The sequence below is a fragment of the Aulostomus chinensis genome, chromosome 14 (genome assembly GCF_037954235.1).
Source record: "Aulostomus chinensis isolate RoL2024-O1b breed Wild chromosome 14, RoL_Achi_v1.0, whole genome shotgun sequence".
NCBI classification, from domain to species: Eukaryota; Metazoa; Chordata; class Actinopteri; order Syngnathiformes; family Aulostomidae; genus Aulostomus; species Aulostomus chinensis.
Window position 1 is genome coordinate 15,071,771 of NC_141333.1, and position 25,635 is coordinate 15,097,405.

General features: G+C 41.7%; 5 protein-coding genes across 6 annotated transcripts; 2 read left to right on the forward strand and 3 right to left on the reverse strand.

Annotated features, from left to right (window-relative positions):
• Positions 1 to 115: 115 nt before the first annotated feature.
• On the reverse strand, positions 116 to 8,019 carry malt2 (MALT paracaspase 2). 2 transcript variants are annotated; one of them, XM_086224732.1, is made up of 18 exons: positions 7,847 to 8,019; positions 7,437 to 7,581; positions 6,662 to 6,828; positions 6,145 to 6,275; positions 5,624 to 5,780; positions 5,350 to 5,537; positions 5,150 to 5,246; positions 4,980 to 5,030; positions 4,315 to 4,407; positions 4,016 to 4,219; positions 3,513 to 3,690; positions 2,709 to 2,783; positions 2,412 to 2,539; positions 1,891 to 2,040; positions 1,747 to 1,801; positions 1,447 to 1,549; positions 1,178 to 1,315; positions 116 to 976 (listed from the first exon to the last, which is right to left on the reverse strand). In XM_086224732.1, exons 2-18 carry the CDS (start codon positions 7,571 to 7,573, stop codon positions 767 to 769), a joined length of 2,262 nt encoding a protein of 753 aa, XP_086080858.1. In that variant the 5' UTR covers positions 7,574 to 7,581; positions 7,847 to 8,019; the 3' UTR covers positions 116 to 766. The 2 variants fall into 2 exon arrangements, with proteins under 2 accessions (XP_086080858.1, XP_086080857.1); XM_086224731.1 differs by having other exon boundaries at positions 5,612 to 5,780.
• Positions 7,692 to 11,531, forward strand: fam32a (family with sequence similarity 32 member A). Its single transcript, XM_086224733.1, has 5 exons — positions 7,692 to 7,937; positions 9,787 to 9,907; positions 10,504 to 10,648; positions 11,132 to 11,185; positions 11,342 to 11,531. The coding sequence occupies exons 2-5, from the start codon at positions 9,834 to 9,836 to the stop codon at positions 11,408 to 11,410; spliced, it is 342 nt and encodes a 113-aa protein (XP_086080859.1). The 5' UTR covers positions 7,692 to 7,937; positions 9,787 to 9,833; the 3' UTR covers positions 11,411 to 11,531.
• mrpl54 (mitochondrial ribosomal protein L54) lies at positions 8,207 to 9,662 on the reverse strand. Its single transcript, XM_086224104.1, has 3 exons — positions 9,470 to 9,662; positions 9,097 to 9,256; positions 8,207 to 8,885 (listed from the first exon to the last, which is right to left on the reverse strand). The coding sequence occupies exons 1-3, from the start codon at positions 9,594 to 9,596 to the stop codon at positions 8,753 to 8,755; spliced, it is 420 nt and encodes a 139-aa protein (XP_086080230.1). The 5' UTR covers positions 9,597 to 9,662; the 3' UTR covers positions 8,207 to 8,752.
• Positions 11,532 to 13,390: 1,859 nt separating the features above from the next.
• fh (fumarate hydratase) lies at positions 13,391 to 15,330 on the reverse strand. Its single transcript, XM_086223730.1, has one exon. The coding sequence runs from the start codon at positions 15,283 to 15,285 to the stop codon at positions 13,786 to 13,788; it is 1,500 nt and encodes a 499-aa protein (XP_086079856.1). The 5' UTR covers positions 15,286 to 15,330; the 3' UTR covers positions 13,391 to 13,785.
• Positions 15,331 to 16,874: 1,544 nt separating this feature from the next.
• hdgfl2 (HDGF like 2) lies at positions 16,875 to 25,339 on the forward strand. The gene is made up of 16 exons (XM_086223644.1): positions 16,875 to 17,109; positions 17,601 to 17,677; positions 18,558 to 18,699; positions 20,596 to 20,775; positions 21,219 to 21,338; positions 21,430 to 21,498; positions 21,604 to 21,784; positions 21,871 to 21,955; positions 22,063 to 22,357; positions 22,442 to 22,575; positions 22,692 to 22,759; positions 22,862 to 22,932; positions 23,033 to 23,134; positions 23,295 to 23,451; positions 23,902 to 24,022; positions 24,176 to 25,339. Exons 1-16 carry the CDS (start codon positions 17,038 to 17,040, stop codon positions 24,267 to 24,269), a joined length of 1,968 nt encoding a protein of 655 aa, XP_086079770.1. The 5' UTR covers positions 16,875 to 17,037; the 3' UTR covers positions 24,270 to 25,339.
• The last annotated feature ends 296 nt before the right edge of the window (positions 25,340 to 25,635 follow it).

Sequence of the window (25,635 nt, forward strand, 5' to 3'; positions counted from 1 at the left end):
TTGCAGAAAAAAACGATTTTACAACAGAAAACAGACAACCAAGTTGTTGTCTTTTTTTTTTAATTTATGAATTTATTTTATTCACTTGCATGGATAGTAACTCGTCATCCTGGAGGAAGAGACGATTCCCACCTTCGGAAACTAATAGAAGTTAGTGCTAAGTTCTACTAGCTTTTAGGGCCCCTGGTATCATGACCCCAGTGAACAGATCAGACATTGTCACCATGCAGAGACACCCAGACAACAAAGCAGAGACAAAGGGAGAATAAAGGGTGAGGGATGTCTTGAATCCCAATTTTACAAAATGTACCTTCATCTTGAAGGATTTATTTCATATGTGCATTGATACTGTTTTTATTATTGATGTTATAGCACATGAAAAGATGTTCATTGTACCATTACCTCACCACTGTAAAAGCACCTGCACTCATGAGGTTTCTCAAATCTTAAGTTTTTTTGTTACAAAAAATTGAAGGCCAGCAACAGTTTAGAGCTTATGCAATCTATTATTATTATAAATACATCAAACATTATATGTAGGTTATTTTAATTTGCAGTGGATTCAATTCTAATAAGACACAGTTCTGTACTGAAATGGAACATTCTTGAGCATACTCACTTATATTTTGATTTGGTTGACATGGTGAAGACATATTGATTTTCACTGTGTAAGAATGAAAATTGAGCTTCTCACTCAATTTGTCATTGGCGGCAGGTTCAGGTGGAGGCAGCTGGAGCGTAACATGGTCATGTTTTTGAGGCTAAACTAAGCCTCAGGGAAGGGGGAGCACTCAGGAACATCGAAGGTGTCGAGGTCGAGGGATGAGGAGGCGAGGCAGGTGTGAGGTGATCTTGGTTCGTAGAGGTTTAGTTTGGACACAAGCGGTTTTCCGACTGAAACTGCTTTACTTTCCTGTACTTCCTCATCCATGTTGGAGTAAGTGTAAAGCAGACAGATGGTGAATGTGAGATCCCTCTGGAAAGACAGTGAGGACGGGAGGAAAAAGGTGTGAGACATTCACGTCTCCTGTAAAAGATGATGAAACTTGGACAACAAATCAATGTAACATCTTAATATTATATGAAGCCTACAGGTTACTAATTACAGTCTATCTTTAATAATTTGGTCTCAAGATGGCACATAAACATTCATCAGGACTGAAATACTTATGAAGACCTTGAGTCTCTGCAGGCTTCCAATGCGTGTGAAGAGGCTGGGGACTTCGGGGGAAGGAATGTTTTCCTTGATCAACAATAACCCGCCTGCGTCAAGGAGAGTCTCCTGATTACTTTTCTTCAGGTCAACGTCCACATTCTGCATTTTAACATAAAATAACATACAGCTTTACAGTTATATTTCCGTATTCTGTGCGCGTCATTATGTGATTTTTATTTTTTGAGTCTTGAAAATCTCAAATATACAAAGCACACCATCCAGTATCCTACCTCAGGGAAGTCTGTAAGATGAGCAGAGCAGGAAACAATTTCTTGTGGCTTCTCAAGTATTCGAGTGTAGATGACCATGATGTTGGAGAACTCGGCAGCAAAACTACAGGGCCAAATGTTTCATCGTTAGAGATATCCATATCCAATGTCCAAATACCCCAAAATCTGTTTTTTAACTGATTTGTTGGGATTTCTTTATAATCAACCTTTTTATATATACTTCTTGAAATTAAAAAATGTTAGTTTCTAATGCAATTTTCAAATTGCCAAATATCTGACAGTATTTGGCTCCATACACACCCAAGCTGCACCGTCACTCCGCAGTCAAACTGGATGAAATGGCTCTTAGGTAGGACTGTAAGGGGAACAATTACATATCATTCAAGGAATCCAAATTCATTCAGAGACAAAGTTTGATCTCGCTATTCAACAAAACAATCGTACCATGAGCAACAGCCCACTGCAGGTTGCAAGCGGAATGTGATGCAGAACACTCAGAGGTCTGTATCTGGTCAGTGAGCGATCGTCGATCAGACAGGTTGCTGCGTAGCTCCAGAGCCTGCCTTCCTCGAGTGATCTCACAGCGACCCATGTCTGGTGACCGTGAAAAATATTTAGAATTTACATACATCAATGCAGTTAAATAAATAGCTGCATGAGCCAAAGAGTTCTCAGGTGTAAATCGTCCCACAGCGTCTCTGACTGAGGAATGGTTTTTCCTACATTTACAGAAGGAAGACCACAGGCGTTACTGGGAGCATGAACAACGCCTCTGTTCCGTCTAGGTGAGCCAGTAAACAGTGCTCATGAGCCTGCATGAAAAATAACTGTGAAACAAACAACAAAACAAATAACGCCACAACAGGCTCCTCCTACTTCTACTTGTTCTTGTTCAGTTGTTCCACGCAAGCTATTTTTCCCCCGTGAGGTTGATGTTTCATGATTGACAGCTGTACTTCCTGTACCTTCTGCCACTCTGTCTAACATGACCGTGACCTTCTCATCTTCACAAATCCGCCGTTTGAGGAAGTTTATGAAAATGCCGTTGGATACGTCTTCCCTCTTCACTTCATAAGCTTCTGCATCAGCACATCTAAACACAGCAAACAACTCGTGAGTGAAAGAAGATGGTACATGCATAGGTGAAGTTATTTTATTTCAAGTGCAGAACAAATAGAATAGCGTGTTATTAAATTCAGCTGATCCCAACGCAGTTAAAAAAAAAAAGAAGAAATGAATGCGGCCAAGGATCTGCAACTTACGTGGCATATCCAAACACTATGTTTGCTGTCACCTTCAGCAGTCCCGGTTGGACAATCAAGTCATCGTTTGGGTTCCTATAAAAGAATATAATGAAATGATCTTATCAGTTTCTTGGGAAATACATTTATTTGCCATCAAGACAAGAAGACACCCTTCTCTCTTTGCTGCTTTAGACCAGCTGTTCAGGAGTTAGCTTAGTGCAAGGAATGATTGGGCAGTGGGAAGTGTTAGCATTGCTCCATCATAAATCACCACATAAACTTTTCTCCAGTCTTTGCCTGCTTTAATATTTAAGGTTGTGTATGACATTCACTAGGAAATTACAGGTTAAAATAATAAGATCCTGTAATTTTAAGAATCCTGAATTATAGTACTTTCCTGGGCGCAGTGATTCAGTGTGGCACCTCAAATCTTCAGCCAACAAAACCATACATCTGTAAAAAGAGCAACTAATCATGGCCAACTCTCTAAGAGAGGATGTGGAGGATTTCTTCTGAACAAACCCAAGACCCTGAAACCAGAGAGAATACAAAAGGAGGGCAAGACAGATGGATGCTACACAACCCAGCCACTGACATCCATTGTGCTAAGCTAACTAGCAGGCAGCTGGTCTCCATAGGTCTCAGCTCCCTGATGCAGCACAGAGGACAGAACGATATCTATCTTCTTTTCTGGCTCTGGGGAATATGACAAATATTCATATTTCCCCCACAAATCAGCATGTTCCTTTGAAGAACACATCTGAAAAAGAGTTCTAATCTAATCTCATCATTAAATAATTCATTGTAGGACCATAGTTCAACCTCTTGCGGCACATGTCCAGCAGAAATACGTTGAGTCCCGTCTCTTTCTCCTGCATCCTGGTAAGTATATTCTGCACACATAAACAGTGTTCTGATGTGTAGGAAGATGGCGCGTCGATTGGAACCATGAAACTGTTGCCATAGTTCTCATAACCATGACCTGCAAAATAAAACAATCCTGTGCAAGCAGGAGACAGAGCATCCAGTTTGTAAAAGTACTGCAAGAAAGCTGGGTCAGAGTCTTAGAATTATTTGTTTAATTTACTTTGAAATACTCTAGTATAGGTTGCATGTATATTGTTATGTTTTAAAAAGTGGGTTTATATGCAGTCAAGTAAGTAATGTATTAAAACATATCGCTGTGATGGGCCCTTCATTACAATCTCCAACCTTTCCTGTAATATCAATTAAGTTTCAAACTACAGCATAAATAAGACATTCACTTTAATTTAAAACCATAAAAACAGATTAGAAGAGTTTGGCCAAATGTTCAGGAGACAAACCATAGACTCCTTTATCCAGCAGCAGCAGGAACTCCGTAACAGCGCTGTTCATCTCCTGCCAGTTGAGGTCGAGCAGAGAAACCACCTTGAAGTCCATTTGTCTGAGCAGGTTGGTCAACTCGTAGACGTCAGATATGGGAGCACAAAGCTGAGTGTGGTGGAAGTAGTTCAAGTTACCGATCAGGAGGGCAACTTTACCTGTTGCTGTGGAAGGGGAAGATGATTGAGAAGAAAAATCATACAATATCCCCATTTACAGTGTTTATCACGATCAACGGGTTTCAGCGCACAATAATCACCGTAAAAATTTTTGGCTAAGGGTGTTGGATTGACCATCTGTTGAAGTGGATGTGTTCCCACTTGAATGGTTGACCAGCGAACTTCCTTTGAGTCTGGAAACATTGATATAAACCACAGAAAACAAAACATCAGACTCATCCAAGACGGTCGGTTAAAATTGTTAGCTTGTCTGTAAACTGGATAACACAAAAACTACCGGGCTTACTTTATTAAACATGGTGGACAGTGAGCGCAGGCCATGGAAGAAACCATAAAATTTTGTCAAAATTTTTCAGATGTGGGAATTTTTTTCTCCTCCTTTATCATTGCAAGTTAGAGCATTTTCTGATTTTTAAAATTTGTTTCTAAGGCCGTTTAGGCACGTATAGACTAAAAGAATAAAACACAACCGGGGCATGCTTTTAATTCAGTCACTCTTTTGGAAATATTTCCAGTCATGTTTTCATTTTAACCATCAACCAGCTAACTTGTGCCCATGTAACAACTACACACAGCTTGACACAAGCAAAATAAGTCTACATGATGTTCTGTATTTGATCAGTGACATACACTCAGAAACAAGAATTCATTCAAGATGCAGAAACAACAGAGGAACTAAGGTACTTCTCTCTTTCCTCTTTTCCTGATTAGATCAGTAGTAGTACATCAAAAAAATTAACAATACCTCGACCACGATCAACTTTTACCCAGGAGGCTTCGGTGATCGAACTTGGACCTACACGTAAGGGCAGAGGAGGAACTTGAATGTATAGGATAGTACTTTAAATTGACTCATGTTCCATACGGTTGCTGAATTAGACACCTCTTTGTTTTCTGTCATTAGAAAAGTCTCACCAATGCTGACTGTCGCTGGGTCAGTCCACAACTCGTGATACAAGTTGAAGACCTTACACTTGTACTGTCCCCTTTGTTCTGTGGTGACACACAGGATCTGAAGGAAAACATCACATAAAAGTATATTGATATACAAATAGGAGAATTGCCTGCACTGGTGTAATTAAAGAGTTCACCAGGGATTCTGTGAATGAGTTTACTTTGAGTGATCTTGTCTTGTGCTGTGGCAGGGGAACATTGTTGTGGTACCACTGGTACTGGGCAGGAGGGTTGGCCTCTGCATCACACTGCAGGAACAGAGTTTCACCCTCAGACACTGCTTGAGACTGAGGCTGGAAGGTGATACGCAGACCACTCGCGGACGCCGGGAAAAGGATGCTGCTGCAGTCTGAGACGACAGGGTTCACTTGGACATTAGAAGAGAGGCGAGAGAGGAGGGGAGAGGAGAGGAGGGGAGGATACCTTGATCAGTACCTTGACTGAAGCCTGCTGAGTGAACCAAGCGAACTTGAGCCCACTGGGAGAAGATGCAGTTTTCTCCATGGTTTACCCTGCAGATGTAGTGACCCTGATGTGCCGGGACCAAAGGACATAGAACCAGCTCTGGTGTACCTCCAGTCTCATCCAAAATCTAAAAGAATCCCAAATAGACATAACATATAGTCTGCAGGACCACTTACAATTGATGGTTTACAACTGATGATGTCATACATCTCAATAAACTACATAAAGCCAGTGACGAGTGACATTGTGTTTCATCAAAACACTCCCCACCTTCAAAAACAATCTCACAACCCCCCATTCAGAATCATACAATGAAAGCAACAACTACAATTCAACAGTTAATAGTAATGCGTTATCCTGTCAAGCTCTCCTGTTGTATCTTTCTTCCCCCCCAAAAATTATGCCTGAGTTGTAAATACGCTACTTTTACATGCTCGCAAACAGGATACAGTACTCATCGTTATCATGTGATGGCGATTCGTTGGACTGACCTCCTCTTTGCCTCTGAACCACTGGTAACTGAGTCCAGGAGGACCCGAGGCCCTGCAGGTCAACACCACTCTGACGCCCAGTGTGGCCTCTTGGGACTGTGGCTGCGCCGTGATGCGAAGCGGCTCCAACACTAAAACACGCAACATAAACACGTATGTACAAACACACAGAGCGCTTGCTGTGTTGCATTCAGCTGCGCGACACCCAGGGTTAAGAATTAACTGTAGTTTAGAAGTGTGGGGATTATGATGACCTAATTAAGCCACCCCCCCTGTAAGAAATGAACAAATCCCCCATCAATTACTAGGACACCTTAATATAGCCAAGGATCATTACAGTACTGATATACACCCAGGGTCACAGCCCCTTAGTCAACACAAAACCTCTGATCAGGATGTTTCACTACACTCACACATAAATACACACCTGTGTTTGTTGTTGAATAATAAAGAGAAGTTCAGGTTTGACATTTTATTGGAATCTATCAGGCCATCTATATACCGGCCATGATCCAACCTGTTGCTGCCAGGTGCTGCATGGCCTCCTGGTGGTCGATCTTCTTCAAGCATTGGAGCAGAAAGACCAGAGAGCAGGAACGGTCAGCCAGTAAAGCCAGGAGGGTGCGTCCAGGGCTGCCGGCAGCACTGAGCACCTGGAGCGAGCAGCTGGTCAGCTCACTCTCACTGCACACAGGAAGTCAAGTGGGCTTCATTACGTCATGCTACAGAAGTTACAAGCGCCAGAAGCTGCGAAAGGTTTTCTGAGATGTATGATCTGGAAAATACTAAAGACTCGCGTCATATTTGAAATGACTTTAGTTCGAGATCATGAGTAAATTATTGCGTTATCTCAATAGTTCTTCATTATCAGAAGAAAACAAATTGTTTCATTTATGGTGACGACTAATTTGTGATCAGACTTGCCATGCAGCGATGCTTAAATACAATTGTCATTCGGTTACGAACCTCAACATCCTGACAGTTATCATGAAGGGTGAGATCCCGACGATCAATGCAACACACCGGTTTTTTTGACATCTTGAGAAAAGTGTTTACTTGAGATAACGGGATATAAGCCATTATCATGAAAACGGAGCTCAAATGTGAGGGTAAACGCACTGAAAATGAATTACAAGCATGACTGTTCTTGGCTTTTGCAACAAAACAAAAAAGTAGAAGTACGTGATTCGTAATATACAAAGAATAAAATCCTGTACTGGATGGAATTTATAAACTCAAAGGAGCGACTGTGTTTTACTGATATCCTCTCTTGTGATGTGTTCACGTCTCACCTGCAACGGAATTTGGAATGCTCCGCCACCGCACTGGCCAGCTGCCTCCATCCACATTTGGAGTTGTCCAACATCTGAGCCAGCCTGTGCAGGACTGGTTCGCTCAGACGACCAACAGTCATGTTACTCTCCTCCATCTTCGTGCCTGCAATCCGGAGATCAACCGGGACTTTAAACTGAAACCATTACCAGTGCACTCCCAAATGCACGTGAGATGGATCTGACGCAAGAATCTAGGCAATGATACACCCATTTCGTTTTTTTTTCCGTAATGGAAATGAAAACACGCCTGTAAGGTCACCGCTGATTAAAATGACAGCCATTAAACTTTGTTTTCAGAAGGTCAGACGAAACGGCATGACCGCGCGACCACTTGACGCTTCCGCCATTGTTTTTATCAGAAAACTTACCCACTACAAGAGAAGTGATAAGATCCGAATTGAAGAGCAGGACAAGAACTTGTGTTTTACCCGAGAGACGTTTGACTCATTGTTTGCCCCGGTAGGTATGATTCTTAGAATCTTTCGGTTCCTCAATTTCGACCTTCCCCGGGTTGGCTCGCTCATTTGCATGAATCGGTGCCACGGCCTCATTTTTTTTTCTTCCAGAAATTAACCCGTACCAACCTATTATTTAACCTGACACGTGTACCGTATAACCTGTCGAACATGAGAAAAATATTCAAACAATGCTTCTATCACAGTTGGAGAGTGCATTGTGAAAAGAGCATTTGGTGTTAATTCGAGATCTAAAACATGAATACAAAGGCAACGTATTTATTAATTTTATTTCACAAAAGTAACCGAAACAGTGAGTTTGATTCATGGACATTTACTTCCGAAATAGACCAAAAAAAACCTGTAAAGCATGAGCATGTGTACAAATTAATTCAATCCATTGTAACAGAGTGAGCAGCAACACTTGCTTTATTCATTTCTTGAAACAATCTGCCTTCATGTAATAGTGACTATTTCTGGTCCATTCATGTGAACTGGGATATCTTTAATTTCCATAACAAGCAGGACAAACCAATAAACTGAGGAGTACAGTAGAATAGACCAGCAGCCATTTCCAAGGGCAAGAATAAAGTTTCAAACCAACTTCTCTAACAGGGGTGATGATTTTCTGTTATTCATGATCTCAAAAACTAAATCAAGACAAGTTTTGCCAACTGTCACCATACAGCCAGCACATGGTTTTAATTAGCCTGCTGGATTGATCTGATTGAAGGGTTTATCGAAGTTGACAGAGACCACACAGTGGGACACGCACTACCGTGCAGGACGAGAACTGCCCACCGTCAGTCCAGTAAAGCTCTAAAACTTCTTTGTTTTACTAAGTTTGTTAGAACGCCAAATATTTTCCTTCCTGAGACGCCTCCAGTAATCCCAGGTATCCTGATCCAGCTCTTGCAGTTTCTTGGCTGGCCCCAGATTCAACTGGAACAACCTGAGAGGACAGTTAAAGAAAATTCAGTTTGAATTAAATTCTCATTTGCATTAAGTATAATCTACAGAAGACTGTATTCTAGAGTTGAACGATACAAAATTTTATACCATATACTGTATGGACACACTCATTTTAGACCTTGTTTGTGCATTATCACAAAGACCAACATGAAAAGAAGAACTAATAGGTGATCTAGAAAATGCGTCCTCACCACTCTGGGTATTCCTCGACAGACTTTAGTTTGGGATCTTCTCCTTCTTTAAAGATGTTGACCCCCACTGCATAAGATGTCAGTTTAACAGGGTCTTTGCACACCTCAGGACCTTTCGGCTCCTGGGTCGCCACACCCTTAAACCCTTTGGATTTAGACCCTAAAAAAAAAAAAATGTTGTTGTTGTTGATGAATTAATACAGACACCGTGGGTTTGGTGGAAGAGGCGGGATGGCATATTACGAGTGAGTTATTTTAATTTCAAATCGAAATCCCGGGATTCACAGACAACGTAAGACAAAGTTCTAAAGAAAATAAACAGATGGGACGTGCGTGAAACGAGATGGTTGGTCGACCACTGAAAATCACTCACCAACTTTTTTCTGATATCCGCATGTCTGTATTCTGCACAACGTGTTGGTCTTGAGAAATAATGCCGCTGCGTTGGTATTGATACATTTACTTAACAACTCTACCCGAAATAAACTGTGCATGGCCATGTTCACCGAAGCTCACCATGCTACAGTTTGACATTCAAGCATTCATCCTGTATCTTCCGCTCCCTGACTTTACAGTTACTGCCCCCGCTGGCCAGGAAGACACACTACAAGCATTTCAATAAGGCCCCTTTATCACTCTGATTTATTCCGACAGGTGGCAGCAATGATCTGGTCTTTCTGCTCCTGACAGGTCTGCAATAACAAAGGAGAAGAAGAAGGAACAGCAGTTTCTCGAAAATGTCGGAGTACGCTACCGTTCAGAAAAGCGCTCTGAAAATTAAAGGGCTTGGAAGCATCTCAGCGGGCAAAAAGTAAGATTTACTGTTTGTTTAATTGTAGAGAGGTAGTGCGTTTACACTCATACATTTGGTTCAGTAACGTTTGTAAATTAATGTATACCGAATGTCTAGAAGACCTAAGTTAGCCGATTTGCTAATCCGATCACGGAACTGTTATCGTTTACTTGGTAATAATTTACCTGTTATTTTTGGAAGTATCGATAACGTTTGGGTCAAGGAACCAGAGAATATCCCCTCAGAAGAAATCCAATATTAGTTAGAACCTCAGTAACCCTTGAATTATCATATTTGTGTGATTTAAATCGTGGGTAGAAAACACAAGCTAATTCTCCAAAGCTAACTTTACTTAAGACAGTGACGTAGATCAGCGATCACGGGCCTCTAAGTTAAATGGTCAGTGTTAACATGGTTTTAGAAATAGCCCAAATAATCAATGGTAAAGCGTAAACGACTCAATGTTACGTTTTATTAAATATTATGAGAGTACGTGACACGTGTTTGTTTGCTTCGCTGTACAACCTCCAGTCTAATCTTTATCTTTAAACGTTTATTTATGTCCTGGAAAGCTTTGATCAGCTAAACCAAATCATCTCATATCACTGTTGCAGGAAGAAGAAGAAGGACAAGGAGAGTAAACATCGACTGGAGCAGGTCGCAACCAATCAAAATGACGAGGAGGTAGAAGGAAAGAAAACGTATATCGACAAAAGGACACCTGCACAAATAGCTTTTGACAAGATGCAAGAAAAGAGGGTGAGTTATTGCTCAGTAGACAACTACTTTTGGCCATGATTGCAATCATCATTATTCAGAAAACTGGGTTGTGGCTGTTGACTTTGACTTTTTGCCACAATTCTATATCAATCCACACATCTGCACAACCTTGTGACAAAGCTCACAGGACTTCGAGAAGGATAAATACATTGATGCATTGCAGTGCGTGGTGAATGGAATATTGTTGACTTGGGTTTTAAATTTATAACTGTGTAATGATCATTCGCACCGAAACAACAAAGTTATACATCTGTCTTTTGTTACATTTGTTCTGAGCTACTCTGCACATAATAACATGGATATGATTCGGTGTGTTGTTGATTGATAAGACGCAGCAATTGCACTTAACATGGCCTGATGTTCAGCATGTTTGGTTTGAACGTAGCTGAGGTAGCAGTGTGTCTGTGATGGTTTTGTCTACGTGTTTGCCCCAGACTGATGAGGATTGTTCGTTCTTTACAGCAAATGGAGAGGATTTTGAACAAAGCATCTAAGACACACAAACACAGAGTTGAGGCAAGTCATGTCAGCATCATTTACTGATTCTTACCTCTGAAACAGGACATTTATTCAAGTTAACTGTATTTGGATTTTGGTCTTTATGTGACAACTTAAATCATTTCCTTTTTTTTTTTTTTTTAAACTTTGTATGTTTTTTTTTTTTAATCGCAGGATTTCAACCGCCATCTGGACACCCTGACAGAGCATTACGATATTCCCAAGGTCAGCTGGACCAAATAAAGGAGAACGAAGAATTGTCCTCTTTTTTTTTTCTTGTTTATTCAAAAATCTCTTTTTTTTTAACTGCATGATGTCAGTGCCAGTTTTATATATTTACCATTAAAGTTTGTTTTCTCTTGAAGTCATTGTTTTCTTGTAGTTGCTTCTGTATGTAATAAAGAATTTGAGTAAAATCTTACTAAAGTGCTGAAATGTTTCCTCAAGCCATTCGATTACAAAAATTTCTCAAGGCAAAATGTTTGCCTGGAGGCCTCGTTTAAATCTGAACTGTACTTCGTTTTGCTTGCAGGGGTGGACACTGAAATTCAGTATGAAACAGCTTCATTGTTTAAGATCAGAGTATCGATAAGTTTTGATATAATTTATTATCACATGGCTGCAGTGTCTCTCCTCTCTGAGTCAGTGCAGTTCGTCCATGCACGCACATGCAGTACACACACACACACACACACACACACACACACACACAGGTCAGTGCATTTCTCTCACCCTGTCTGTGTCTGATCTGTTGACTTTCTTCATCAGCAGGTTGTTTTAAAAAGTCAGCCCAAAATCCAGCGCATTTATTTTTGTTTTCCATAAATAAATCCTCCCACGATTCAGTTTTCACAGCAGAAAGCTGCATGTGGAGGAGCTTTGTTGTGAATGATGGAATTTATTAAAACAGTGGAAACTACCGTGATGGTGAATGTCATCGACACCAAGCAGGTGTACTTATAAGATTAAACAGCTCAATAAGGAGGCCTTTACATTAAACAGGAGAGTCTGTGTCTCTCTGTCAGAAACTGTCAGGAGAGGAGGGCAGACTGATCGCTAATCAGTCGCAGATGCCGTCGTCCTCTCGGACTTGAGACAGAGAGGGTCGTGTCCAGAAGGGAACCGCAAAACTGCGGAAGATCGCGTGTTTGATTATTTTAGTAGAAACGACGGACGCAAATCTCGCGAGAGTTGTGCAAAAATAGTTTCCTTCTCGAACGATTGGGAAAGGTCTCAAAAAGTAGAAAATCGTGTCGTGGTGAGGGTGTTTTAATGTGGCAGGCTGCCATGAACAAGACACTGTTTACTGAGCCACAGAGTCACTGATCGCTGACCTGCTGTGATGGAAAATGTACTCAGATCCTTTACTTAAGTAAAAGCAACACAATGTAAAAATATCTAATTACAGTTGAAAAATCTTGCATGTTCTTGTTCCCTTTTTTAAATCAACATTTTTATTGCTTTTTGTTGTACTTAAATGACTTTCTTATTGCCGTTTTTTGATTACTATAAAAAAAACCACTCAAACCCACAAGAGGAGTAAAAGTTGGTGGTGAACCTTGTACTTCAGGAAAAAGTAAAGTAAAAACAGTAAAAGTACAGTCAAAGTAAAGTGACTTCACTTTGTACTTTTACATTAGCATTTCATTCTTGTCCATTTAGGGGACTTATTTTCTCTTTTGTACAGTACCATTGCTCTTAAATAAAGAAAAAGTAACGTAATAAAAAAAATTGCAGAATGCACAACGCTTCCTAAACCATTACTCGATTTATCACCAGGATTATCAATAATTACTCGATGACTAAAAGCATCGACAGCTGCAGCCCCATCACACACGTCTTTTTAGCTTTACAGCACACACCCCTGTGGCGTTCAATCAGATTCATTACAATAAGGCTTTGTTCAGGATCGCTTTGCACTAAATCAAAACGTTTTTTTGTCCACGCTGTCGTCTAAGTGATGAGATCAGATCTGGTGTTTAGACAGGCACACAGTTAATATCCCATGAGAGGAAATGAGAAACTGTTTGCAAGTGACACAAGACACTTCTGTCAAGACAGAAACGCATGATCATGAAATCCGATTTCAAACCACCTTCAATCGAGGTTCAGATCATTTTTGTGTAGAACCTTTTTTTCTTCAATTTCCAGGATATAAAATCAATCTGAGTGGTAAATCTTTAAGGCTTTAGAAGTATGTAAACAATGAATGAGGAAGAAATGTATCAAACCAGGACAGAACTGCTTTTTAATCCTTAATTAATATTGAAACACTCCACGAAATGGCTTGTATTCTGTAAACTGGAAGAGGTGTTGAAGTCCATCTTGAAACATCTGATTGGCACAAAGTGAACAAATATGATCTGCCTTGACGGCGTGAAACAGGAAACATCTGAAGACGGTAAGCAGAAAACACTGGCGCACAAAATCTTTTACAGTATTCTACTTGGTGGTGAAACTCAAAGAGTTCCTCATCCAACATAAGAGGTATTTAAGAGATGTTAAGGATTCAGCTTTTTTATTTGTCAATTCAATGGATTTGATTTAAATGAAAATCCTCCTGAATGTAGCAGTGAAGACTGTTTTCATGGTTTTGCAGTGTCCCTCGTGTTGATTGTTCACTTTGGCCCCAGCATCTCACTCGGCTTCACCCACTGATCAAACTGCTCCTCTGTCAGGTAGCCCAGCTCCACGGCGACGGCCTTCAGGGTCGAGCCCTTCTTGTGAGCCGTCTTGGCGATGGTTGCTGCTTTGTCGTAACCGATGTGTGGATTGAGAGCGGTGACCAACATCAGAGACTCATTCATAAGCTTGTTGATTCTCTCTGTGTTGGCCTGGATTCCCACCACACAGTTGTTGGTGAAGGACACGGACGCGTCACCGAGCAACCGCGCGGAGTTGAGCACATTCTTCACCATCATGGGCTTGAAGACGTTGAGTTCAAAGTGTCCATTGCTTCCCCCGATAGTGACTGCCACATGGTTACCCATCACCTGTGCTGCAACCATGGTCATGGCCTCACACTGGGTGGGGTTCACCTTCCCAGGCATGATGCTACTGCCTGGTTCGTTCTCTGGTAAGATGAGCTCCCCCAGACCAGAGCGTGGTCCTGACCCCAAGAAGCGGATGTCGTTGGCAATCTTCATCATGCTGACAGCTACCGTGTTTAAAGCTCCACTCAGCTCAACCAAGGCATCGTGGGCTGCCAGAGCCTCGAACTTGTTGGGTGCTGTGACGAATGGCAGACCCGTGAGAGAAGCAACCGTGGAGGCTACTTTCTCGGCAAAGCCAATGCGGGTGTTGAGTCCTGTTCCCACTGCTGTGCCTCCTGCTGCCAGCTCATACACCCTGGGCATGGCCGCCTTCACTCTCTCCATGCTGTACTTCACCTGCTGGACATAACCGCTGAACTCCTGTCCAAGAGAAAGGGGGACAGCATCCTGGGTGTGAGTGCGCCCGATCTTGATGATATCTTTAAACTCTTCAGCTTTGGCAGCCAGTGCATCATGTAGGGTCTGCAGGCCGGGCAGCAGCACCTGATGGACCTCTGTGGCAGCAGCAATGTGCATGGCAGTGGGGAAGGTGTCATTGGAGCTCTGGCTTTTATTGACGTGGTCATTTGGGTGGACGGGATCTTTGGAACCAAGTTTACCTCCGAGAATCTCAATAGCTCTGTTGCTGATTACCTCGTTCACATTCATGTTAGTTTGAGTTCCAGACCCAGTCTGCCACACCACCAGAGGGAAATGGTCGTCCAGTTTGCCAGCTGAAACCTCATCTGCAGCCTGGCAGATGGCATCTGCTATCTTTGGGTCCAGACCGTAGTCCTTGTTCACCTCAGCGGCCGCTTTCTTCAGGATACCGAAGGCCTTGATCACTTGGAGCGGCATTCTCTCTGTCGGTCCCCCTATTTTGAAGTTCATGGTGGATCTGACAGTCTGAGCACCGTAGTACTTGTCCGCTGGGACCTTGAGCTCACCAAACGTGTCTCGTTCGAGCCTGTATTCCGAGCTGGCCATTCTGGACGGGCAAACGAGCAGTTTCGAGGTGACGCCGAGTTTCTGTAAAGTCAGGAGGTTGCAGTTAAACTGCTGGACGCTTCTCAGTGACCGAAACATGGCTTCTCATTAGAGGTGAATCCAGTGGGAGGTCAACGCTGTTTTCCACATTGTAATCTGTCATTGGACAACTGTGCAACTGATCGTACAGCAGCCAATCGTGACACAGTGGAGGCGGGATATCCGCCCTGGTTGACGAATCAGGAGAAAGTTTTCAGACTTCTCCATCTGGATTTATCAAGCGTCTAACAACACGGCACGATAGTATTTCTGGTTCGACAGTGAAGAATGATTTATTTGACACAATAAAAATCAGTAACTTTATGTAACTGTGTGATCCCTAAATTTCTAAATTAATTGATCCAGAAATGGAATTAATGAATGTTGTGGGATTTAAAAAAAAAAATTCTGTCACAGAAAATAAAGTATGAATGTGCCGAGGGCCACAGTGCCTGGTGGCACCTGTGAATGCCTCCTGATGACATGATAGAATCCTGCACTCTGCACGTTTATAGCTTATATAAATCAGTCTGTCCCACAGTACAGTGCATTTGCTTTTTAACTGTAGGCATGAAGTTAGTTCTGCTGGGAAAAGTCAGATCGGATGTCAATTCGGATCTCAGTGTTCTTGAGGAAATAAGAAGCAGCATGAACATCTCACCCCCCCCCCCCCCAGTGAGTCTCTTACTTAGTGTCTGACCTGAAATGTTCTCACCCAACCTAAAAAATGTTTCATATCCATTTCTGCATCATATTTTTGGATAGTTGATAGTTTTTGCATGAGTAATTTATGGAAGAATTACATGAGTTTAGTTTTGATCAAAAATCCTGTTATTTTGGCTGAAAATTTAAAATAATAAGATCTGTTTAAAAAAACAACAACTATTACGTACATTTTTAGGAAGTGATCGACGTTCCTCCATTTCATGACAAATATTTATTGTTTAAAATGATCATGGTGGCATGGTGGTGCAATGGTTCGCACTGTTGCCTCACACCAAGAAGGTTCTGGGTTTGAGTCCCAGCTCGGGCACGGGATCTGTCTATGTGGAGTCTCCATGTTCTCCCTGTTCCTGTGTGGGTTCTCTCTGGTACTCCAGCTTCCTCCCACAGTCCAAAGACATCAAGAGGGGACGAGGCTGATTGATACTCTCAATTGACCGTAGGTGTGACTGTGAGTGTGAATGGTTGTCTGTCTCTATGTGTTGGCCCTGCGATAGACTGGTGACCTGTCCAGGATGAATCCTGCCTCACGCCCAAAAGCCGCAGGGATAGGCTCCAGCCCCCCCCCCCCCCCCCGCAACCCTAAATCAGAATAAGCAAAAGAAAAAGGATGGATAATGATCAGCTATTATTTGTCAATTGTTTATGTAAAGTGATGTATTGTATGAACTTTGTAGTGCATGATTTGAAGAATACATACATACATACATCTATATATATGGAGAGAGAGGGGGGAGAGATGTCAAATCTTTCGCATTTTCATTTGACCTTTTAATATATATATTTATATATATGTATATATGTATATATGTATATATATATATATATTTTTTTATTTTTTTTGCATTAAGCACGAAAACCTTTTATTTTGAAGAGTGACAACAACACTATACCGGAAGTCTGTCGCATGTTGCCGTTTTTTCATACAACTGCCTCCTCTCGCGGTAACGTTAGTATACTGTTAGCTTGCTAGCTAACACCATCGTTTCCAGGTTTCGTCTCGACCTGAAAACAGCAAACGAGGAGAGACACGAAAAGGCTACGCAGCTGTATACGCTTTTATTCCAGGCTGCAAAGAGTAGCGGGATAATGCCACACAACTTCCAGCCCGGAGACCTGGTCTTCGCTAAAATGAAGGGGTACCCACACTGGCCAGCCAGGGTAAGCTAGCAGCGTCTGGGAGGCGGAGGGGGGTGGGCAGCACTCTGCATGGGACTCCGGAGAAGATTCTCTGCGTACCATTGCTACTATATAGCATGGATGTACACAAGACAGACACGTATATATATTTAAATGGTGTGCTCGCCTGCGGTAGAGGTGAGCGGTACGTGTAGGAGAAGCGTAATTCAACGTAACATGAGTTGATGTTGGCCTGTTCTGCATGGCAGCGAAGCTAACGTTGTTATTCATATGACGTGTTGGGTCGCTGCTGATAACGAGCTCATATCCACGCATACAGTCTCACACTGTGCGCAAAATGTTCATACTATAAGCGGATTTTTTTTTCTTTCATTATCTAGGTTTCTCTTAGCCTAAATATAACACACATAGTAGTTTACTTAACTTAGACGTGAAGTCTTGATGTTATGGAAAAGTTCCGGGATAATTTATACGCCCTGGATTTTTAATGTTAATGTATTATTTGTTCTCAGATTGAGGATGTGGCTGATGGGGCTGTGAAACCTCCTCCTAATAAAATCCCGATTTTCTTCTTTGGGACACATGAAACGTAAGTACAGTCATGTTAGTTTCCTGTCATGGTTTATGTAAGTGTGTGTCAGGAAAACTGCACGTCTCAATACACTAAATGTCCCAAAAATTTCTTTAAGAAATAATTTTAAATAATCACTATATTTTTGAGAAATATGTCTATTTTTTAAACTGAAACCCTCATAAGTAGAAAAACAAACTAGCAACTCAACTGTCCTCCAAAATTTGTTAACCTTATGAGGCATAAATCAAGATTTGTATGATAATAACAGAATCAGCCATGGTTGACCAGCAGCCTGTCCAGAACTTTAACAGGAGGAAGCTAGGAGTATTGTCGAATCTTTCCCAGTAGACAGATTCCTGTAATCACACAATACTATTGTAATGTCGTCCAACACTTATTAATGGATTATATATTCAATTTATGTGTTTGAGTGCACACATTTACGTATGATTCACAATATTTTGACCCTAGTACTGCTATAGGACATTAATAGTCCACGGTGCCATTTTCAAATTCAAGTTTTGACTCACGTGTTGGTCATTATGTTTTCCTCTGAGTACTGTGAGACAGAAAAGTCATTAAATGATTTGACACAAATTATTGTAGTTTCTTCTCTGAAGTTACATGTCTTTGGGTCTGCCATTAACTGTCCTGTGGTTGTGAGATTATGCAGTATGTTTTAGTGAAATGTTTTGATAGTGCTCGAGCTGGAGTCAGACACCATCTGTTTGACAAGATGGCACCTGCATTATATGATCTCTTCACTAGGTGGCACAGTCTGCTCCTGCAAATGCCATGCAATTCTTCCTTCCAAAGTCACTGAAACAAACTCTTTATTTTATGATAATGCTGATGTTTGTTCAATTTTTCCATATTTCCTTTCTTTTTTTCCCAGTGCATTCCTTGCACCAAAGGACCTTTTTGCCTATGAAAAGTATAGAGAACGTTATGGAAAGCCCAACAAAAGAAAGGGATTCAATGAAGGTTTATGGGAGATTCAGAACAATCCACATGCCTCCTACAGCGCACCACCTGTGGTAAGTTACTTTTAGCAGATTTATTTATGAAGCATTTGTAAGAGCACCACTAAGTACGATAGATCCAACACCAGCAAGAATACTGCATCGATATGGCAGGGAATTAAAACACGAATACATAAACAGCATGATAGATCAGGAGGGGTAAAATGCAAGCGAATGCAGTGTTTCCCCACACCATTGATTTACACAATCCTCCACCCTCCCCCCAGGTTAGTTTACTTATTTCATTTCATCTTTATGTAGGAGAAAGTGGAAAAATGGGTATTTGTGATGGTTTATTGAACGCTTCCTAGCACTGGAATATACAAACATCATGTAGCAAGGGTAGATTTACTTCATAAATCTCAATATCAAGTCCTTTTCTACTTTTACTGAAGTAGAATTTTGAATGGATTGATATATTTATCGGGGTATTTCTTCTTTTAATGAAGTTAAGACACTGTGTTTTTCTTCCTGACTGTGCGCAACTCATGCGTCCTTGAGCTGAAACGGAATTTCACCATCCACAGATGAACCTTTGACCACTCAGATGTGTCTGGGATGCTAGATACAGACAGCATGTGTCATTAAGAATGGCGATATTAAATAGACAGTTTAAAAAATAAAAAAGCCTATTTTTCTATAGGCCGCTGCTGGAGTCTTGATGTGAAAGCAGTTCTGGTTTGATCTTAGAATCATTTTTCCGCCAACAAAACAAAGTCGGTGTAAATGGAGAATCATTGTAGTGCTTAAAGAATATGAAATTGTTTGATGTAGGAACACGTGTCTGAGTTACATGCGACCACAAGTTGCGTATTTAATCATCAACCTCGTACCACGTTTTTCCTTTAATCTTTATTGAAGATGTCGAGGTCAGTCATCCGTGAGGGACTCATGAGTAGAGCCACTACTTCTTTGTTTAGAAAGTAGCCAGCTGAGCTTGCTCAGGTATCTAGTTAGGATGCCACCTGGGTACCACCCTAGGGAGATGTTTCAGGCATGTCCAGCTGGGAGGACGCTCCCAGCCAGACAGAGGAGCAGTTGGAGGGTTCATATGTGCGTGTCGGTCTGGGAACACCGCAGGATCTCCCAGCCGTAGCTTGTTGATGGTGTTAGGGAAAGAACATTTTGGGATTCTTGCTGGAACTGCTACCTCTGACACCAGATTTTGGGGAAGTCCCCCTCAAATTTCTCCTGCAGGACAGTCAGCTGCTTAGCAAACTGGTGAAGTTGGTGTGAGTCCCAGTTTGTTCACACTGCCTCACCCCACCTCCACCCTCATGCTGATTTCTTCCAGAAAATGTTTTTCACTCATAAACTTTCATATTGAAAGTGCAACATGAGGTTAGGTAGTGGTTACCATACTGGTTGGTGAAAATGTGTTTTCAGTGGGGACTTGGGGACTTGTAGTGCTAAGATTTGGTGGATCTGAGTAAAATGGAAAGCCTTGTTTTAAAGTCTGTGGCTGCTGCTGTGTAACTGTAGTCAACTCTGACTAGTGAGAACAGGAGACCCATATCCGACAAGGGGTCCGACCAACACGTCCAACTAACCAGTATTTATGTTGTCTGTTAAACTCGGACGCAAAGCTACATTATTATATTCTCATCATGCATCATTCTTTCATCATTCATTAACTCTCTTAACTTTTTACTCACCACCTTATTTTATATTATTTGTTCTGTTTACTATTTTAGTGCCTCTTGACATTAAAATGGGAGGCAGCTTGAATTGACTGGGGGTTGGCTCGTTGTGCCCATTTCTTTTCTGATGTTGCATTTTTCTCTAGAGCATCCTGGAGTCAAGGAATAAACCCCTGAAACGCTTTTGATTCAAACCCTCCTCTGACAGGCTTTGTACAACTGCATGCCAAGAGAAATGTTTATCATTCCTCTAAACACGGTTTGTCTGCAGCCAGCCAGCTCATCCGACAGTGAGGGTAATAATGCCGGTGGAGGAAGCGACGAGGATGAGGATGATGAAGAAGCCACGGTGCCCAGGAAAGCAGATTCGGGAAGCGAGGTTGACTCTGATTCTGGAAGTGAAGATCGAGGAAGGGGAGGAGGAGTGAAACGCAAGCCACCAACTTCGAAGGTAAATTTGTGGAAAAAAAGGTTTATATCGTCAAGTGGAACATACAGTATTGTTGACACTGAAAAGCCGTGTTAGTGATTTTCGTTCACGAAAGACACATTCTACAGTTATGAGCTAAAGAGGAAGCACAAAAACATAATCATGCCCCATCAGCGGCCTTGCATTTTTTATCCATCTTGATCATAGCTGGATATTTGGTAAGAATTTTTCATGTCAGAGATGGAAGGGGGAGGTACCAAAAAGACCACAAATAAGTGTTAGTTTCCTGTTTTATTTCGAGAGGGAGGAAATGGTCTTGTTGTCCTGCTGTTTTGTTTTTATGCCCAAAAGAAAAGAAGAAACGAATGAAATGCGTTGAAGTACAGTATGATATTGATTTGTAATCATTCCATTTTTAATTCAGTTGAATCCATTTTTATGTGTTTGCAATTACTTCTTTATAGCGTCCACCTCCTCCAAAAAAGTCTCGGCGCTCATCCAGTGAAAGAGACGAGGAGAGTGGATCCCCCTCAGAATCGGAACCCACTCCTTCAGAGTCTGACTCTGGCAAGAACAGTGACCAGGTTATCACATTCTCAACAACATGGTGGCAGTGTTGGCTGTTGTGATGCTTAGCAGCCTCTAAATACCTGATACATTTGTTTGGCACGACAGGATTTTACTCCAGAGAAGAAAGTAACTGGACGAGGTGCGAAGAAGGCAGGAGGCAGAGGGAAGAAAAAGGTTAACTGTTTCTACTTTTGCCTTGTTAATTTGTACCTTTTGCCCTTGTGTTGTTATTTCTTCCGTCTTCTCCTAATTTGGATCTCTTTCTCTGTGATGTTGCAGAAAGCGTCGTCCGACTCCGACTCAGAATCAAGATCGGGGTCAGAGAAGAAAGTAGTGGACAGCGACTCAGATGACGAGAAGCCCCGACCAGCTCTGTCAGGCTCAGAATCCCAGTCTGGCTCCAAATCTGAATCAGACTCAGATCCGCCTCCTCGGAAGGGTCCGCAGGCACGCAAGAAAGGTTCAGGCTTTGGTCGATGCTTGATCTTATTTGCTCACGTAAATGAAGTCGCACCAACCTTTTCATCGCTTATTTCCCATCCACAGAGAAGCCCCAACCAAAGCCTCGCGCACGAAAACCCAAACCTGCCCCAGCAAAACGAGCGCCTTCATCATCCTCTGACAGCGACAGGTCAGTGGACTCTAAAGCTTTTTGCTACACATGTGATAGTACGATGGCTGACGTACTTATCAGATTGTGATAAATGGCAGCTTGATGTCTTGTCTGTTTTGTGACAGTGACAGTGAACCCGACCGCATCAGTGAATGGAAGAAACGAGATGAGGAGCGGAGAAAAGAGCTGGAGGAACGGCGGAAAAAGGAAGAGGCAGAGGAGCTCCGCCGGCTACGGGAGCGAGAGAAGGAGGAAGAGGAGAAAAAGAAAAGAGAAAAAGAGGGTAAGAAGAGGAGTGACAGCAGTGACAGCAGCAGCTCAGATGAAGGAGTAGATGATCACCCATTGAAGAAATCTAAGAAGCCTCCACCGCCCCCGATCCCAGCGCCCTCCGACTCCGATTCTTCACCACCAGCTGAGGTACGGAGAGGAGCGAGTTTTAATGTGTCATCAGGATTCTGAATAGGTATTTGTGTAAGTTTTCTTTTTTCCCCCCTTCAAAAGGTGAAGAAACCACACAAGAAGTCAGATAATCAAAATAAAGCAAGGATAAAGAAAGAGAAGGAGAGAAAAGAAAGAAAAGAGAAAGAGCTAAAAGAGAAGAGAGCCCGGCGGTCAGAAGAGAAAACCAGAGCAAGGTGAGTTGGCAGGGGGAATAGAAGACTACACAGCATGCGAACCTCATTAGAAGAACTTAATTAAACTTTAATGTACACTGATGACAGGGTTACCTCTCTCTGTCTCTCTCTCATAGGTCTAAGCCTGAAAAACCCAAACACAAACCAGAGAGGCCTCCACAGAAGAAAGTTGAAAAGAAAAAGGGTCAGTCTCTCTCTCTCTCTCTCTCTGTAGTGTTTCAATATGGTGGTAAAAGTTAAGTACAAGAAATGACTTTTAATTAACTGTATGTGTGTCTATAAGCAGAGCCATCGCCAGAGGAAAGGCTACAAAAACTCCACACAGATATTAAGTTTGCACTCAAAGTGGACAACCCAGTAAGTTACAGCTCTCCTTTGGTTAAAATTATTTTTTCCTCTTTTCTTGTATCGTCATCCACAGTGAAGACTTGACTTTCCCCCACTGTGCTCTCTGCAGGACATCGAGAGGTGTCTACAAGCCCTGGAGGAGCTGGAGGCTGTTCCCGTCACCAGCCAGATCCTACATAAGCACGCTGAAGTCATTGCCACGCTAAAGAAGGTGCTTGTCCACCTTGTCCTCTCTGCTTTTTATTAGTTGTATTTCTTTACTTCACGATGGAAATTTCCTGCATTAAGGGATATTTAATACCACTATTCCTCTTTTTTACATTTAAATAATCTCCTTGTCTTTCATGCGGGTTTATTTTTGGACCATTTAGATTCGGCGGTATAAAGCCAGCACCGCAGTCATGGAAAAAGCTAGTGAGGTTTACAACAAGTTAAAACTCCGCTTTGTGGGCAAGACGGAGATGGCAGCTAAACCTAAAACGGAGAACAAGGAAGCAGAAGATGATGAGAAGGAGACAGAAAACAAAGGTAAACACCACCCGAGTGAGTTTATCAGCTTTTGGGTCTTACATGAAGTACAATTGGTTTTTTGTCGTTGTTTTTTTAGAGGTCTGGCAACCTCATAAATGACTAAATTTGATCAAAATATGTGAGCCTTGTATGACATCATGATTATGAAATCCTTGTCCTCTCTCCTTTTTGAAAGTCTAATCTTTTGCTGTGAATCCTCCCAGCTCTGTATTTTTAGTTCTCTACTATTTTACTTTTTTGTGATGTTATTTGTGCCTCTACGGTATGTTTTTTGATATGTTTTCATTCTTCTGATGTTAGTTTCTCCATGTATGTATTTTTTTTTAAATATTGTCTTTTTCTTTTTGCTGCCATGTTGACCAAGACCTCCTTACAAAAGAGATATTGTGTCTCAATGGGATATCATGGATGAATAAAGGATAAATGACAATATATTTTTAATTACAGATTCAACTCCTGTGAATGGGGAATCCGAACTTAAGAAAGAGGATGTAGACGAAGAAGAAGAGAAGCCCAAATCACCTGCCCAGGAGGAGAGTAATGACCACGCTGACTCAAGCCCAGTCAGGTGAATGTCCCATTGGAGGCTACCTTTCCTGGTTTACCGTCTCAGTATTTAGTTGAAATGATAAAAGAGCAAACACGTTGTGAATATAATAAACCGTTGCCTTGAGTTAAAGGGAAGCTGCCACTATTTTGATTCAATGTACTTTCTCTGTAGACGGAGCCCAAGCAGCCCACAACACACAAATGAGTTTGAAGAGGCAGACAACTCCATCTCTGCAGAGACGGAACCATCTCTAGCTGATAGTTGAAAGACCTTAATAACCACTGCAGTGGACCAAGTGCTAAAGATGGTGGCCTCTTTGTTTGACGTCATACAGATCCCCCCCCCCCCCCCGACCCAACAACATCACAACACAGAATTTCCTACATTACCTGTTACGCCAGTGTTGATGTTTTAGACAGACATTTTGATCCATATTGATATCAAACCAGAAACCCCAGTTGCTCACAACGTTTTTTTGTTCATTATTTATCACTGCAAAATGGAAAATGTATTAACAGTACGTAGTTTATCGGGCTGCACAAATCTCCTCTGTCTCTTAAATGTACCGTTCTTTCATACACCACTCCACCCGTCCTAGATCCTCACTCTGTATACCACCTTCTGGCTACCTTGTTCTCTCCACCTGATGAACAATGACTGTGGTCAGTCATACCGTGCAAATTATGAAACGTAAATATTTTTAGCACTTCTAATTTGAATTTAGGCTTTGGGAGTATGAAATGAAACTTTGATGCGTTGTTTGGGAAAATTAGATGAAGCCATGCCATTAATTTCTCACAGCGAAGATTTTGTGCAGCTCTCACACCTGTTAGCTTCTCTCTCTCTCATTTTTTTTATAAACCCTACAAAACATCACAAAGACCACCTGTCTGTGTGTATGGCATTGTGAGAGTGACAAAAGTACTATTTGTGGGTCTTTTATGTTGAGTATTTTTTAATTATCTGGTCTCGATCCAGTCTGAACTGTAAAGCCATGAAATGAGTCATTTAAAGCTGTTTTCCAACTGAGGTCCACCTCCTTTTTATAGCCTTGTTTTCAGATATTTGCATCTACAGATTTGTCTAAAATAATAATTACTGTGGTGGAGTTACACACCTTGCACCCTTGTCTCCTGGTAGTGTCTGCTTTCAGTAACTTGCATAATAAATGGAATAACTGTACAGATGGAAAGCTATTGAAATCTCATGTAGCTGCAGCCTATTTTTGGCTTTTTTTCTCCCATCATATGCATACAACAGGTGTTTTTAGTGCTATGTATGTTGGTAAAGCATTTCTATCACTTAGTTGAGACTTGAATAAAAATCTCAGCATGGTATTGTTGCTATCTTAAATGTGTCTTTCAATGGGTTTTTAATTGTGATAAGTTGATATAAATGAGCTGGGTTTCCAATCACAGCATCACCCTGTATTTGATTATTTTTAGGGATTCTGGTTAACCTTAAACGCCATATAGCCCTATGCTCTTTAATAATTGGCCATTGCAGGTGTGCCATACCTTGCTGACATTTATGGAACTCCTTCACCTATACATAAATGCACACACACACGCACACACACACAGATGCTTACTCCGCATTAGATAAGATGCTCGGCTTCTATCCAAAGGGAG